General features: G+C 40.2%; 1 protein-coding gene across 11 annotated transcripts in view; it reads left to right on the top strand.

Annotated features, from left to right (window-relative positions):
• Sbf2 (SET binding factor 2) overlaps nt 1-17758 on the top strand; it is a 406422-nt gene extending 388664 nt beyond the window's left edge. For all 11 annotated transcript variants that reach the window (XM_074041194.1, XM_074041166.1, XM_074041157.1 and 8 more), the window contains 8 exons: nt 4090-4216; nt 7941-8068; nt 9015-9248; nt 10269-10373; nt 11791-11984; nt 12656-12743; nt 15058-15189; nt 16115-17758. In XM_074041194.1, the coding sequence (XP_073897295.1) occupies nt 4090-4216; nt 7941-8068; nt 9015-9248; nt 10269-10373; nt 11791-11984; nt 12656-12743; nt 15058-15189; nt 16115-16213 (1107 nt within the window). In that variant the 3' untranslated portion in view covers nt 16214-17758. The remainder of the gene's footprint in view (nt 1-4089; nt 4217-7940; nt 8069-9014; nt 9249-10268; nt 10374-11790; nt 11985-12655; nt 12744-15057; nt 15190-16114) is intronic.
• The last annotated feature ends 233 nt before the right edge of the window (nt 17759-17991 follow it).

Below are 17991 nucleotides of genomic sequence, written 5' to 3'. Positions count from 1 at the left end.
TGACAGATATATATAGATATGTCAAAATTAAACTACACATTATGTACAAGTAGATTATTATATGTCAGTTATACCTCACTAAACTATTAAAACAGAAAATCTTGTTAAAAACCACTAAACTCATTTTTCCCCAGATAAATCTTTAGAGGAAACCTCTTCTGTCTTGATTCCACTTTTCTTTTTCTTTTTCTTTTTTTTTTGGTGGTACTGGAGTTAGAACTCGGGACCTTGCACTTGCTAGGCAAGCACACTACCACTTGAGCCATACTCCCAGTCCTTGATCCCACTTCCTCTGTTAAAATAATAAACAGATGCAGCCACATGTAGAATATACCTTTTGGAGACCACCACAATGTGTATGGCAGAAGAGTGCATTTGTCCCATTAGAAAAGGGGGAAAAGCAGACAATGAACTGGACAAATGAAGTCCCTGAGATGTTGGACTAAATGGAGAAAATATAACTTTTCTGGCATACTGGAAATCTAATTACCAGATTTTGCCTTATGTATTCAATTAGCTTTTTATTTCTCTGTCCATTATGTGGAAATACATGTCAGAAAATTTCTGTGTGTGGTATTTTTTTTTTACCGGGGGTGGAGAGGGGCAGGACTGGGGTATGAACTCCAGCCCTTTTTGTTTCAGTTATCTTTGACATAGGATCTCATTTTATTCCCCAGCTGGCCTGAACTTCGACTCTCCTATTTACACTTCCACATAGCTGGGATGGCAGGCATGCATTATACCCAGCTTTTTATTACTCGAGGTGGGGTCTCACTAACTTTTTTGCCCACACTGGCCTCCATCTTTGATCTTCCAGATCTCCAGCTCCTGAGTAGCTAGTATTACAGGCATGAATCACTGTGCCCAGCTTTCCTTGTGTTTCTTAATGACACAGTCTGAATGTGGTATCTGGGTACTGATTAACTCATCATTCAGGTCCATCTGATATTTTTTTCCACTGAAGAAATTCTCACATGCTTGCTACCTAAACTGTTGATGAAGAGTAAAAAACAAGTTGACCTGCATCTTCTCTTCCACTTCCAGTAGACCTGATCATGCCCCCTATTTGGGAGCAGATTTCTTTCCTACTCCAAGCAGTTAGCAACTGCAGGCACCACTGTGGCACACATACCAGTGCCCAAAAGCACTTGTACCTTGATTCTCTAAGCATGGATTCCAACTCTAGTAGGGTGAGTACCAGCAGCCTCAGGAAAGTGTCTGGCCCTCCTGACATAATTGCACAGGGCAAGGTTTATGATGGGACCATTCAGTACAGTGGACTGTGGAAACATTTTTTCCACTTATAGAGGAATTTCACTTTTAATTCTAACATATGATCTCCCTGAAATGCCTGTAAGTTCAACTTGAGATCATATTCATTATCATTTCCATTCTACTCTACCTCAGAAGTGAGTTTTCAAAATTACATTCCTGAGCATATTAAATATCAAAATAACCAAGGAAAGACACTAGTATGTGTGAGGCAAGTGGTTTCTACGGAGAGTAGTCATTGAGAGAAATGTTATTTTGGGGGCTTTGTTTAATAAAAGTTTTTTTAAGAGATTTTAGAAGCTGTTGTGTACTGAGTCCGTGAAAAAGAACCCTGAATTCCTCTTCCCCTGAAAATAGCCTGAGGACAACCTGTGACCACTGAGGGTTTGCTCTAAGGGCGTGTTCTTGGAGCTCACCCTGCCTGAGCACAGTACAGACTTCTCCTCCCCAAGACTCTCAAGACAATAGGAAACCAAGTTCCATCCTCAGTTGACCTGTCCCTTTTCTGTCCAACCACCCAGTCTGAGTGACTGGCTCTCTATGATGTGTTCACAGGCTCCTTTAGGTGGTGCTATTGACTCCAGACTAAGAGCTTGAACTAGAAAGCATTATGTGGTATTAAAGAACAGGTTGAGGGGAAACTCAAGGTCTAAACACTGTTTAAGAAAGGAACCAGAGGGCTGAAGATGGAGCTCAGTGGTAGAGCTCTTGCCTAGCATGCACAAGGCCCTGGGTTCAATCCCTAGCACCACCAAAAATAAGTTCAAAAAAAAAGAACCAGAACAGCAATCACTCCTAGTGGAGAGTCTAACCCAAGACCACCTTTTGGTGTACATGTGCATCCATAGAGGCAAGCATCTGAAATCTGAATAAGAATTGCTGCATTGAGGGACTTGGTTAACAGTTAACACAAACACTTAACAAAACAAAGAAAGAAAGAAATATTTTAAATTGTTTTCTATTATGGGAATGGAAGAAAGTATTGCTAATTCTAATAACAACTTAGATAAACTTATTTTATGCCCAGTGATTAATGCTGCAGAATAATAATGTTGAACTTTAAATGTGTCAAATTGACTTAAATTTTAATTGTAACTATGAACTCTTTAGGTACACTTAGTCTTTATGATTAGTTGCTCATATACCATAATCACAGGAAATGTATGGGATCTAATCCCTTCATTTTCACTGATGAGAAAATTCTCCTTAATACAAATGCTTACAGTTTAAAACCCTAGAGGGTGACACACTACCTGTGCAGGCCCACTGAATATGCTTCAAATCTCTCTTAATGCATCTTCCTAAAATCTGTTTTATTTTGCACTACTTATAAGCTCAAATTTCAGTTTAGTGAAAAAGCCAGTAAGAAAGAGAAAAAGAGAGGGAAGAAAAATGGGGAAGAAAAAAGAGGGAGGGAAGCAGGGAGGAAGGAAGGAACGAACAAAAGAAGCTTTAATCATCACATAACATAACCAGATGGTAAAGTGATATCAAGATCATGACTTAAAATTTTCATTGGTCTATTAACAATTACCTGCCTGCTCACTTCAGCTGACCATGTTTTTGTCTCCATGGCCAAATTAAACATGGAGAGGAAAGCCGGCTTTTATATCGTCTGCCTGTAGTATTCATTTGAAACAGCTTTAAAGCAAGTACAGTTATGATTGGAACTTATCTCAACCAAGCAAAATTCTTTCAGTAGTCATGAGAGATTGGTTGAGCAATGCAGGAGTGAGATTTCCCAGTGGATTGGGAAGTCAGAGGTCACCAGCCTACCTTCTGCCAATATAAAATGGCTCCACAGAGTCTGCACACAGCTCATCTAAGATGCTGTAGACCTACAGTGACGCAGTAACTTCCAAGCTTTGCCCTGCCCTCTTCCTCCCATATCATCCCCTCATCCTTATTCCTTATGACCAGTGACCTTGCTGCCTAATTAATGAAAATAAGGTTAAAAGGCATATGTTCCTCCCACTTCCCTTGGCATTTGAAGGTATCTTTATCTACTCCCCCATCCCTCATCATTTCCAAGGCTGTTCCCTATCTCTGAGCCCTACTGTCATTCATTCATACTTTTCCAGGGCCTTATTGTCTTAGTTATTAGCACTTTCTTTAAAAGTTATTCTGTGTCTTTTGGCTCTTTCCAGATTGCCTTCAGACACGTGCACATTTCTTTGGTCCAGAAAATGTCTCCTGTCCTCTTACGCCACCTCCTCCCCATTTTTTTGTTTGTTTTTTTGGGTGTTTTGTTTTTTGTTGTTATATGGGGGAGTTAAACTCAGGACCTCATACTTGATAGGGAAGTACTCTACCACTAAACCATGTCACCAGCCCTTAGTTTTTTTTGTTGTATTTCACACTGTTATACCACAGGTATCTGGAAAACAAGAATAATAAACTTCTGTTAATTTTATGTCTGCCCAGTGCTTTTCATAGTATAATATAGGTATAATACAGTGAGTAGGGCGCAAACCTTCGAGCCTAACAAAGCAGGGTTCAAATTTTAATTCATTAGTTGCTGTTGGATGACACTGAATAAATAATTTTGCTGATCCTAAAGCCTTGAACTGTAAAGTGAATAACAATACCTATCTTGCAATGTTATAGAAATTAAATGATTTATTTTTAAAAAAAAATTAATATGGTTTCTGGCACATAGAATCTGTTTCTCTTCCCATCTCTGTCATCCATGATAGAGGTTCAAGTATTTGTTGGATGAATATCCAGATGATCTCCTGCATAGTTCAGTATTCAGTGGCCTGGCATTAACTTTTATTCTGTTTGATTCTTACTCTTTCCTTTACCTGTATATCTCAGGTTCACAACCAGTATCCAACTGAGTTTGAATTCAATCTCTATTACCTGAAGTTTTTGGCCTTCCACTATGTGTCTAATCGCTTTAAAACATTCCTCCTGGATTCAGACTATGAAAGATTAGAGCATGGTATGTATTTTTATGCACTGTTCCATCTTTTTTGTTAGTTTTACTTTTTTAATGAAAACTGTATCGATGTAACTACTCTCTAGTTATAAGCTCAGAGTTAGGGTTTTATACTAAACAATGAGTGTAGAGTGAATATGAGTAACTGCCCAATTCTGAGATTATGTGCTGTGTTGACTCTGAGAAATGGCAAATGTTTACTCTTGTAGCACACTTTTGTAAAGTTAAGTTTATTTACTGTTTTGATGTTTTGAAGTGATATCACTGTGGTGGGAAAAAAATGCTTGACGCCTAGTTTTTTCCATTCCTGGTACATTCTGATAAGAAGGGGACTTGAAGGAAGTTTGAATAGTAGCTGATGCCATAGGCTCCAGGGTCAAATTCCAGAACTACCAATTACCAACTGTGCACTTTGGGGGGAATTAGTTACTTCTCTGAACCTCAGCTTCATCATCTTTAAAATGAGGACAGTGATAGCCCACCCTTTAGGACCATGATGGTAACATGAGGAAATGGTTGTAAATTTCTTATAACAGTTGCTAGCACATAATAAGCACACAATAAATTTTAGACATCACTATCATTATTATACTTTCTAGTAGTAATAATAGTTGAAAAGAATAGATTCTGAAAGACCCTGAGAAAACATTTCCCAAGGAAATTTTACATTCCTCCTTTTGTTGTTTTGGGGGTGGGGTAAATACACGACTATTTTTACTAAGAAAACAAACAAACTTAACAAAAAATCAGCTATTTTCAGTGTATTACATGTACCAGAATATTAATAAAGGGGACTTATGGTGACAAAGTATTTACCAGAGATCTCAGTTTAAAATATGAAATCAGGAAATACCACTTTCTAGGACATGCTATTGAAATTCTCTAGTGTGACAGTCCACATTTTTGGTAAGGATAACAACACTGGTCAGAACATCTCCCATCCTGTTTATACTTTCAGATCTCTGTTGACTTGTATAATTGTCCTTGATCACTCAATCACAATCAGAAACATAATTTCTTAAGCACCATGTGCTGAGAAGATAATAAGTAGAGCTATTTACAGCTGCCTCTGGTCTTGAGCTGACAGGGCTGTATGACAGAGGGTCACCATGTCGCTCAGCTTTATCACTGAAAGGTACAACATATGCACATATTGTTGTGAGTAAAGTAGAAGTGTTTCCCTGGAAGAGTTTTTGGTGTTTTCAGTAGACTAGTTTGTTTTGCTAAATTAAGGTGGTCAGCAAATTACCTTCACAGTGTACAGATGTGGCCAAAGTCAAGGCTTCTGCTGTAGTAGATAGTGGCTCTCTTCATCAGAGAAGCAACAAAATCTAGCACTATGGTTCTCAGACTTGACTGAACATTAGAATCACCTGGGGAACTTTTAAAACTCCAGACATTCAGGTGATACTTCCAACCAGTTGAGTCAGAATCTGATGGTGGGGCCCAGGCAACCACAGCTTTTTAAAGTTCCCTGGTGATTGCACTCAGTCTCAAGACTGAGACACTGCTGCTCCAGTGGGGAAAGCACCAAAGTAAGTCAGAAAGTGTTGGTGCTGCTGGGTAAACTACTTCATCTCTCTGAGCCTCAGTTTCCTCATAGATAAAATGAAATTATGTGAATAAAAGTATATGTTGATATATATTGAAAGATTATTATGATTATTTGAAAATGTATTTCCATCCTGTGTCCTAGACATATTTTTTCATAAAACATATAACATGCACTTAGGATCCTAGTACATCATTCCTGAAGGGTCCTCTATCCAGTCCCCTCACTGGACAAATGAGACACACAACAGCCACCCACCTAATTAGCATCAAAGAACCCTGCTTTTGTGTCTCTAGCCCAGTCTGGATTGCCAGTGTAAGGTCTGTCCTTGTGTTTAGGTAACACATTAATTGTGAAACCTACACAGTGCCAGCAGCATTAGGAACAGCTATGGTAACTACTCTGTACCTGCCAAGATCAACAATTAGATAGTAGCAATCTCAATCACTGCTGATATAATCATCAGTCACAATCTGTAAGGCTTCATCAGAAAAGCCTAAGCACCTGTGTCCTGGAAGAGTAATATGTTATACATAGTGGGTTATGGGATTATAAACTGATGATATTTGACACTAGTGTCTGATGATGTGAACTATTTTCTAGGTGCCTCCTCTATGTGTCTGTCTTTCCCTAAAACAGCCATCTGGGCATCGTAAGAAAAGTCCATTTTTCTTGATTCCAGTACTCAGTTATCACCAGGATGAAGAAAGGATTCCCTAAGGGAGGGAGGGCCAGGTCTTAGACCTTCTCTGTGGTTTCAGCTCACTCTTCTTCTATCTATAAATATCCCCAGAGCCTATTCCACGTGGGGCTGACTGCCACACAGAACTCCAGTGTAATCCATCCTCCAAATGAAGTGTGAGGGGACTTTAAAAGTCCATTCCAACGCTGAGGGCAGCCTTAACTTTGAGCACAGGAGTCACTTGGAAAACTTAAAATAACTAATTCCTGAAGCCCATTTCCAGAGATTCTGATGTAATTGGGATTTTTAATCTCTTGTTTTTTCTAATGTGTTACCAAAGTTGAGAACCACTGCACTGGATTCTGCAGTTAAGAAATGGGAGAGGAAAATAGTTTCTGCCGGGTATCGAGGGGGTGGGGGGAAGAGGGAGAAATGACCCAAGCATTGTATGAACATATGAATAATAAAACAATAAAAATTAAAAAAAAAAAGAAGTGGGAGAGGGGAAAGGTAGAGAAGAAAGCATTCATTAGTCTTGGGGCTCCACATATTACAGAATTTTGGATAGCTCTAGGCTTGAGACTTTCTTTTCTGATAAACTGACAAAATTCTTGTTGACTTTTGACTGAGTCATTTTATTCAAAGCAAGACAGTACTAAGAGATACACCCTTCCTGGCCTTTTAAGAAATTCTTCCTGCCTTACCTTGATATGTCTTCCTCCCCATTAAAAACAAAGTAGGCTTATGTGAGCAATCAAGTGACTATTTGAAAGGTATAATGGTGGTTTCAGAAAGATGCCTGAAGTATACCCCTAAGTTCTGCTATGATTTTAAGTCACCCAAGGATAAAGAACGGCACCCAGAATCTCCATGACCATCCTTCTCCAGTATATGTATAAACTGCTAAATGAGAAAATGCTTTAAATGGCTTCATAATAAGCAGGCAACAACTTTAAAAAGAAACACAAAATTATGTTTTTAACTGAGTTTCGTCAAATCAACTTTTAAGTCCTTCCATATTCTTATGAACAATGTATAGAGTGTCTCCTGGCACAAACCTCTGTGGCTGTAGATACAGACACCAGACATAGAGTGAGTGATGATGTACTGCTAACTGCCTAGAAAACCTTACCCAATCTTTTCCTTCTACCTTGCTTTGTTTCTATATAGCTGGGAAGTCCATTCCTATCTTTATTTACCTTTTTTTTTTTTTTTTGGTGGAACTGGGGTTTGAACTCAGGGCTTCATGCTTGCTAGGCAGGTCCTCTATCACTTGAGTCACTCCATCACCCCTCTGTTCCTGTCTTTAGTCTACAGTTGTTTTCTAAAGTTTCTGTACATATGTTACTATTTTTAAAGCCATAAGAAAGAAATATTTCACTTTTTTAAAATGTTTTTTTTCATTTCACATTTCATCTGTTACATGCATCATGCTTTTAGGCAAAATGTCAATTTATTTAACTTTTGTTCTGTTGGATTTTTTTTATTTACAGGAACTTTATTTGATGATAAAGGGGATAAGCACGCCAAGAAAGGAATTTGTATTTGGGAGTGTATTGATAGAATGCACAAGCGGAGTCCCATTTTCTTCAATTATTTATATTCACCAGTGGAAATAGAGGTAGAGTAAGAAATTGTTTTTGTCTCACTTTCTAAATATTTTGTGTTAAAAATTTTCCTTAGTTTAAGTTCATTGGAGGGCTTTGGGTTTTTTGTTTGTTTTGTGGGACTGGAGATTGAAGCTAGGGCCTCAAGCTTGCTAGGCAAGCACTCTACTACTTGAGCCACACTCCCAGTCCTGTTTAAGTTTTTTTTTTTTTTTTCATAAACACTTAACTATGTTTGATGCCAAAAGCTAAGCTATTTAAAAGTTTGAGACACTTACAATTTTGAGTTGTAATGGAAATGAAGACTGTTCACTAAACTTTTGCCACAAAAACTAGGAGCTGACCCCTAAAACCTAGAAAGGATAATGTCAAAAAAAAATCAAAGCAGACTGGAGGTGTGGCTCAAGCAGTGGAGCGCCTGCTTTGCAAGTGCAAAGTCTGAGTTCAAATCCCAGTCCCATCAGAAAACAAAAAGATCAAAAAACAAAACAAAAACAAAAAAAATCAAAGCAAGGCAGATTTTCCTGGAGGAGAAAAAAACTTAATGAAACTTAAAATCTCAACAGGTAACTTAAGCTGAAAAATCTAAAATACTTTTTAAAAATTACTATTTGGCAAGGGAGTGGACAGAATTTCGCCGCGTAGGCTGTGGTATACACAAACATTCATGCAAGGACAGGATGGGAGGAGGAAGGTGAAACCAGTCTGCCCAGTATCACCACTTCCTGGTGTGGAATCCTAAAGCATCCAAGGATTCTTCACTTGAACCTGGCCTTCCAAGGCATCAGGAGGTTAATTTGTTAATTTGTTATCCTGATGTGTAACTTTTAAATATTTCCATGAGTGGCATCTGAACCTCTGTTCATATGCTTGCCCTGGATCCTGCAAATGTTAGGGACTGGCCTGTCAGGGTACTTTGGTGTCAAGACAGAACTACAGTTCAGAGTTTTCTTTAAACAGGCCCTGAAGCCTACTGTAAATGTCTCCAGCCTCAAGAAGTGGGATTACTACACAGAGGAGACCCTGTCTGCAGGCCCTTCATATGACTGGATGATGCTGACCCCCAAAAACCTCCCCTCAGAAGAATCTGATCTAGCTGGAGGAACTGGGCCACAGAGCCAGAGGAGAACAGTGTGGCCATGCTATGATGATGTCTTCTGTACTCAGCCTGATGCTCTCACCAGCCTTTTCAATGTAAGTTGGTCACAGGAATTGTGGCCCCAGGACCCAGGCTCAGCTAAGATTAGCTTACTACCTTTTGAATCTGGCTCTCACTCTGGGCTACTAGACTGTACTCCTAAAATCTGAAGAAACCAAATTCTTTGTTCCCTTGCATCAGTGGAACACTAGGCTTAACTGCTGGAAGTTAGTTTCAGTAAAAGTAAGTTCCCAGTGTTACAAGGAAGCAGTTGAGAAAATTGAGCAGTTTGCTGCTTCCAGCACCTTTCCAGCTGTTTCAGCTACTCAAGCAGCCTGAGTTAACCCTGGGCTATGGCTTTTGTGGGTGCTTTACTTCCTCTGGTCAGAAGTGTGGGTAGCTGATGGCCTGATGGGAGAACTGCCAACCACCTTCTGCAAGGAATATTCTGGAACAAAGCCATCCTGGCAGTAGCCACCTTGAGGAACAGTTTTGAGCCCTGCTATAGGCCAGACAGTTCCTAAAGAGCCCTATTCCTCTGGTTTTCTGGCAAGGAAGGTGCTGCAGTGGTGGCACTGTCCCAGATTTCCATCAGAAGGGAAATCCTTTTCTTGGGCATCTCTTGGTTTATTCTTTCCACATCTGGTTTGAGTCACCAGAGCTGAGGGGCTCCTCTGTGAAGGACAGAATTCTCAACTCTCAACCATTAGTGTTGGGACATGGGCCCAGGGTTGGCCTTTTGCTTTAACCATCAGATTTCCTGTGGGCTACCCAAAAGTGAAGGTGTGTGGGACACACATTACATCTCTTAGTATTTAAACCAGTCTGTACATAAAAACCTGGTGAAGGCCCTAATAAATCATCCTTGCCACAGCACATCACACCAGCTCATGCCCCACCACTCTTCCTGGCTTGGAAGACTTCTGTAGCCCCATGTCTACCACTCTCTTTAGCTGCCCTCTGACCGTGCTGCTGGCCTGGTCCCAGTAAGGGGGAAACATGGATCTGAGGCACATCATGACCTCCTATGAAACACTGATCTATTAGAAAACAAACTCCTTTTCATTTCTTTCCAGGAAATTGAAAAATTAGAGCATAAATTGAACCAAACCCCTGAGAAGTGGCACCAACTGTGGGAAAAGGTAACCATGGACCTTAAGGAAGAGCCAAGAACAGACCATGTAAGTTGGCAGAGCCCCCTGAGGAGCTTCCTGAACTTTGGGGGTTTCTAGGTCAGGTTACCCACTGCCACAGGTAACAGGACCAGCTGAGTTTATGACCTGAGAGAAGGGTAGAAATGGAGGGATCATACACTGGGGGTCCAGGGCAGAAAGTTCCAAATGACCAAATACTTCATGAGTGTCTCACTTTACCACAGTGACATAATACTTAGGTTTCAGGGCACTGAATCCAGAGGAAATTACTGGGTTCTTTTCTGTCTCAGTGCCTCTGTGGTTTCAGCTGATCTCCTTCCCCATGAGGGAGGAGGGGAATGGCAAGACCATGTTTGCTCCAGAGAAATAAGCAGACAGAATAAATAAACATTTTTAAATGACAAAATATGCTACTTTCTGTTGCTCACACTCCCTTTTCTGTTTCTGATTTAAGAAACATTTATCATAGAAATATTTTTAAGCCAAATACTCTGTTTTCTGCTTCTCACATTCCATTTCCTGTTTCTTATTTAAGAAGTATTTATCAAGCATATAATATGTTCAGGGGACCATGCTTAGAACTATCCTTCCTATCTATTCCACAGTGAGGGAGTGGGGTCCTATATCATGCAGGAGGGAAAAGGTAAAGAAACCTAACAGCTAGTAACTGGTAAAGCTACCACCATTCAAAACCATATCAGATTTACTGCAGACACATCAGAAGGAAAATGAGGAAAGATAAGTGTTCTAAAGAGCATTTCAGGAAGAAAAGGGCGAGGGCAAAAAGAATGGGGTGAAAAGAAAACCCTTAATAAATAAAAGAGGACCTCGAGGCTCTGTCTCTTGCCTTCAAAAGGCAATCCAAGAGCTGTTACCACACAGGCCACAGGTGGGTTATGCATTTATGCCTTTTCCCTCAGAAGAATAAAATAGCTTCTTGATTTTTTTTCTCATTATGAAGACAAGATATATTTATGTTTAAAAATAAGATAATACAGAGAAAATAAAACAGAAGATGAAAATCAAATCATTCACAATTTATAACCTAAAAATAAGCCATCATTCTATCAAATACCTTGTCATTCTAAACTTACACATTAAAGAGACTTACTATACATACTATTTTTAAACCTACCTTCTTTTTACTTAACATTGGCATATGTGTCCCTCATTTGCCACTACATATGTAAGTATCATCATTTCAGTAGCTGTCTAGAATTCCATCATGCAGAAATAACAGTTTTTTGCCAGTCCCCTAATCATGTGTCCTTAGGTTGTTTATAGTTTTTATTATAAATAATCCTAGGGTAAATATCTTGGTACATACATCTTTGCTCATTAGTCCAGTTTTTTTCTTTGAGATAAATTCATATAAATGAAGTTATCAAGTCAGTTGCTTAAAGTCTCTGTAAAGCTTTCCTACCTCCTGTTCTGTCTTTTTCAGTCCCAAAGATATCCATCAGGGTCCCCAGGAATTGTGTCTCCCAACCTGCCTTCCTATCAGAAGAGGCCTGTGCCACGCCTCCCAGACAGCAACATGGGTGAGGAGCAGAACACCAGCATCTCCCCATCCAATGGGGTGGAGCGCAGAGCAGCCACGCTGTACAGCCAGTATACATCCAAGAATGATGAAAACAGGTGACGTCCTGAACTGTGCTGAGTGTGCTCAGAAAGTCTCCCCCAGCTGCCTAAGGCTCACCTCACCTACAGGCCCCTCAGCAAGCCAGGCTTGCACAGAACAGCCTTTTGTAAATTTGAATGGATTTACTTTAATTCTTTGTTTTTTTTTTTTCAAATGCTTTAAATGGTTATTTGAAAAAAAAATATTACAACTCAATGCCAAGAGGTTGTTGTTATTTTTAGTTGATTCCTGATTGTTATTATCTCATGTCTGTCACAGCTTTTGAGGGAATATGTGTTAGTCAGCAGTTTTCAATGACAGACATGAGAAATCCTTCTCATTCTAGCTGAAGCAGAAAGGAATTTACTCACTTAAATGGCCAAGAGCATGCTAGTTTCTCACACAGTGTCTTCAAGCTTCTGATTCCAGCTCTGCTTTTCCCTCTGTGTTATATTAGTCCTAGCATGGCACAAATATGGCTACTGATAATTCCAAATCTAGCAACTGTGGTGATCTCAGCAGAAAGAGGCAGTCTCTCACCAAAGGTCTAGGGCCAAAACTCCAGGGAAAATTCTGGCCTTTTCTGGATTATCTATAGGGAACAGAGACTTAAACAAAAACAATAGATATCCCCTTCACTGCATTTTTAAAATGAAAAATCAAAATTAACTGCTCTATTTTCTTCTAGATCCTTTGAGGGAACGCTGTACAAAAGAGGGGCTTTGCTGAAAGGTTGGAAACCCCGTTGGTTCGTTTTAGATGTAACAAAACATCAGGTAATACTGTTAAAGCCTAAAGAAATTCTTCTGTCTAGGCTAGCCTTGGTCACCTGCTATTATGTGACCCTCAACAAACATACATTCCCCACACACAAACTTCTCTTTGAGGCCTTGCCTGTGCAGCTGAGGACTCCTCTAGGGCTCAAAATGTTCCTGAGCCAGGCAGTAGCCTTCAGAGGGCAGTTCCAAAGTAACCTCTGCCTGGTACATGCAGCTAAGGCAGGACAGTTGTGTCCTCACACTCAGAGCACTAGAACTCTTTTTAACGTTCAAATATCTCTTGCCATCTGCTCTTAACACCCAGGTCAGGAAGCACCGAGGGCTCCAGCCTGTTGCATATACTTATACCACATGCACATGTAAGCCTGTGCATGCTCCCCACAGTCCAAGTGCCCTTTGTCCTTGCTGCAGAAACATTCACTCATGACTGAATTGATTGCACCCCACCTCTGTACCCAACATTGTACTCGTTACTAATGAAGGCATTGCTACCTCTCAAAGGTGGCAGCAACAAGATGGAGGGGCTCCAAGACGGACAGAAGTGGATGGGCCCACCCAGTCCTGGAAGTCACAGTAGGCAGATATTAGATTGGGCTTTTTGACCATGTTAGGAAATGTTTGGCCATTGTTAGGCTCTTAGCTATCACTCTAGCAGCCTTGGCATCATAACCCTTGCTCCACAGATCTGGAAGGAGAGTAACTCCTAGCTAAACCTCCTGCCCCTCTCCAGCAGGAGGGGCAGCCAGTCAGCTGCATATTGATTCTCCACGCATTCATTTGCGCAGTGGAGTCTCCTCCAAAAGACCTAGACTTTACCCCTTCAGTGCTTTGCACGACCTGTGTCTAAAGGACCCCTTCTAGATGAAAACTATACCTGGGGTCCACCTTTTCCTCTGCTCAAGGTTTTCTTAAAGGTTAAAGTCTTCGTGGCATACTGAGAATTTATTTTCAGATATACAAATGGAAGTCCTTTTCAGAGCTGTACTTTAAAATAGCAGTGTCTATGAAATCATAGAGCCTACATGTGTAGAAAAGTTCCATTAAACCACTAAATATAACATAGGAAAATGTCATGATTTTTCTGTAATTTAAAATCACATCAAATTATACTTGCATTCTTACCAGTCTTTTGGATTTCTTTAGCATGAAGGGTATACAGTTTTTCCATTGAGCCCTACTTATGCCAGGCCTGAGGGGAAAGAGAAATCTGAGGCCAGAACCACAGAGAAGGAAAGAAACACCAGACACATTACTGCCATGAGCACGGAAATCCAAACTGGACCAATAAGGCTTTTCATCAGCAAGCTTCTTAATTTTTAATATACTTTGGCATGTTTTCTTATTTCAAAAGTAATACATGATTATTATACCAAAGTTAAACATTCATGAAAATCTAAAAGTCCCTGATATAGTTAAATGTTAAGTTATTTATTAGACCCTTCAAAATCATTTTATATCTGCATGCTATTTGGTGACTTGCTTTTTTTTCTACCAGTTCATTTAGAGGTCTTCCTTATTCTTTTGGAAACACTAAACAGTATCCAAAGTCTTTGATCTGCTGTCATTTAATTAACCAGTGTTAAAAAGCGAATCTTAATTTTACTCACTTTCCTTTGACTGTTGAGGTTGTTCAGATGTTTATACCTCATTGGTATTTCTTCTGTGACTTGCCTGTTGAGTTTGTTTGACTATTTTTCTTCTAGGTTGCTTAATTTTATTAATTATCAGGAATTATATATGGATAATAAACATTTAACCCCTTTTTATACATTACATATATTTTTTACAGTTATTTGACTAATATTTATATGTAATGCATTTATTTGTTCAAATTTCAAAAAAAAATCCATATGCCATTTTCCCACTCCCTTCTTCCAGCCACCTAGCTCTCCTTCCCAGAGGAAACCAGTGTTTTGGGTTTTTGTGGGTTGTTTTTTTTTTTTTTACTTTTTTTGGTGGGACTGAAGTTTGAACTCCGGGCTTCATGCCTGCAAAGCAGGTGCTCTACTACTTGAGCCACACCTCCAGTCCATTTTGCTCTGGTTATTTTGGAGATGGGGTCTTGCAAACTATTTGCCTGGGCTGGCCTCGAACCTTGATCCTCCCAATCTCAGCCTCCCAAGTACTAGGATTGCAGAAGCCACCAGCACCAAGTGACAACCAGTGTTACTAATTTTTTGTGTATTCTTCCAGGCATAGTTTGTAGTATATAAGCAAAATACAGAGGAAAGTAAACAAATACAGTTAGAAAAGCCATACCATTTTTCTTTTCTGTGTTTCTTGTTTCCCATCTGTATCCTTTTGATCCTAGCTGCGATACTATGACTCCAGTGAGGACACAAGCTGTAAAGGCCACATTGATCTGGCTGAAGTAGAAATGGTCATTCCTGCTGGCCCTAGCATGGGAGCCCCAAAGCACACAAGTGACAAGGCTTTCTTTGATGTAAGTTGACCCTACTTCTTTGCTAGTTCTGCCTGCTCCTTTCCATTTGCCTCCAAGAATTGTTAGGCCCTCAGAGCAGCTGGTGGTCACCATAGAAGGGGGACAGATCTGACTGTGGGAAGTGCTCCAGAACTTGAAATCGACACTCTGATCCCAAGCTTGATGACCACTCTTAGGTGTCCATGCATCTCAGCACCACACAATGGAGGTAGCTGCATTCCTTGTAAAATGCTCTCCGTCATCCCAGTCACCATTTGCCTTCAAGAACAGATGCTGCTTCTTCCTCATCAGTGGCCTTCCTGCCTGACCCACCGCAAAAGGCTGTCCTTGGTCACATATAACTGTCTGCCCTAACATCTTCAACAGCCCTGAGGAAGGGCATTTTATGGACCATGTGGAAAGCTACTTATCTAACTCTTTGGAATCAAGCATGGCTTAGTAGAGTAGAGGTCACATTTTGGGAACCTGCTTAAGCCATGAAGCTATTTCCTTGGTTCTAGAGACTTCCTTTATGGGCCCAACAATGACAGGGAAAAGAGAGGCTAATTTCATAGAAAAGATGACTCTTGGGATTTCCATCAGAGCTTCTTTGCCCTTACTGCATTGTGAGAGAGACCAGAGGCTCCATCCATTCCTAATCCCTCCCCCACAGTCAAAGATAGCCCCAGGGAGATGCACAGCTTTCCTTATGTGCCACCCTCTCTCTGCCCTCTCCTTGCCCTCTCCTGTGTATTTGTACCCCCTATGATTTGGGAATGAGAAAAGTAACATGACTAAAGTCAGTAAAGTGTGGTAGTGAAAGGAGAAGAGAGAGAGGTTCTGAAACAGCATGAAAAGGAAGGTTATGGGGATTGATTTGCTACTTGCCAAAGCCATAAAATAGCCCTGCCCTTCATCTGTGCTTCTCCATCATTTGGTTTTATAGCTCAAGACCAGCAAACGTGTGTATAACTTCTGTGCACAGGATGGACAAAGTGCCCAGCAATGGATGGACAGGATCCAGAGTTGTATCTCTGATGCCTAATGCCCATGGTTAACCCAAGCAGAAGAAGTCGAAGAACTCATGCCAGATGGAAAAAGAGCACAAATCATTGAATAGATGGCAGGTCATCCCAGGGCCTGAGGTTCTCCTGCCCAGTTTTACCCAGTCCCCTCTTGTAACATCTTTAAATGGATGTGTTACACAGGTCTGGTCAAGAGCTTCACATCCTCCCTGTGTCTTGCACTGAATAGTTCTAACAGGGTCTTAGTGGTTAGGAATCAGAACAATGCTCCTGAACCCACTGTCATCCATCTCCTAGGCAAAATGGCCACCAACTGCATCCTTCTTCATCAAGGTCCTTTTCATTTTCTAAGGTCATAATTTCCTTGGAGAGCTTTTTAATGAGCAAAAATCAAAACCTTTCAACAATCATCTTACGTCCTACATAGTATAGGTTCCCCATCAGAGGCACCTACTCTTATGCCTGACCTTTAAGATGCTCAGTTTTCTGGTGCTGACAAAAGGTGCTTCCATGGTCCCTGTTCTGCCACTGAGGTTCACAACAAAAGACATCACTACTTAGTGACAAAGAGGGAGCACACAGGATTATCCTTACGGAAAAAGCTTGGCCAATGTAGGGAACCACTGCTTCCAAAACAGAGTCCTCCAGAGCATAGGCACTCCAAGGATGCAGGGCCCATGTTCCTATATGTTCTTCTGCTCCCTGACAGCTTCTTATACAAAATAACATGCCAAAAGCCAGATGCACTAACTCACAGAACACATGCACTGAACTCCTATCAAGTGAAGAAATTGGAAAGACTGAGGCCAGCTACTTATAACCACACACCTGTGACTTGTTGCACCGTGGCATAGTGGATACCCAAACAGCACTTCTGCACATGAAAAGTAAGAACTGTTCTTCGATTCTCCTTACTTTTGATAACCTGGTGTTTGTTCAGCCTAAGCCTCAAGGATACGTTCACTCCCAGTGAATAATAACAGCCTCTGCCACAGCCACTGACACCAACCTGGGCCCAGGGGGTTTGATCAGTGTTTGTTTTGAAATGTTAATATGTTAAATACCAAACTAATATTTCAATATTGTGTATATGTGATTTCTATATCCTTGTTTTTTCAGATAGCCAACTTATAATTTAATATAAAATTAACTAACTGATTCATTCATAAGATTTCAATAAAGAAAGCTTCCCTTTTTAAAAAACAAAAACTTTGTAGATTTAAAAATAAGTCAGATTTTCAAATTTAAAATTGTCTACGTACTAGAAAATAGAATTATGTTAATATATAAGAAATTGGGGGATAATAAGAATGAAGGACTTTTTTATCATATTCATTTTATAAATTTGCCACCTGAGAAAAATGGGTTTTGCACATTATTTGTATTTTTCTTTGTATATGAAATTTTTTGTACTTTGTAAAATATGGAGCCCATTGTACTTTCAGCTATTTGAGATTGTACACAATGCTTCTTTTGTAACTGGATTCTTTTAACTTTCATGAAGGCATTACCTGCCTTACATTCACTAACCACCTTGAATTAAATTTATTTGTTAAGAAAAAGCATCCCTCATGTACTGTGAAGTAAAGCTCATTCTGCAGTGCACAGGTCTCGGGATTCACACATTCCTTGGAAGGCTAGGATGTGAGACAAAGCATGACCCACATATACCTTGATTCTGTCATTCCTCTCCTTTGCTCAGAAAGTGACAGATGCTGAATGTGCTGGCTTTTGCTTCCGGGTTCCAGACACACTTTTGTAGAGTTTAAGAAGAGACCTGCAGCCAAGGTTCTCACTA

This window comes from Castor canadensis, chromosome 1 (genome assembly GCF_047511655.1).
Source record: "Castor canadensis chromosome 1, mCasCan1.hap1v2, whole genome shotgun sequence".
Taxonomy (NCBI): domain Eukaryota; kingdom Metazoa; phylum Chordata; class Mammalia; order Rodentia; family Castoridae; genus Castor; species Castor canadensis.
This window is presented reverse-complemented; position numbering and strand designations above follow the sequence as displayed.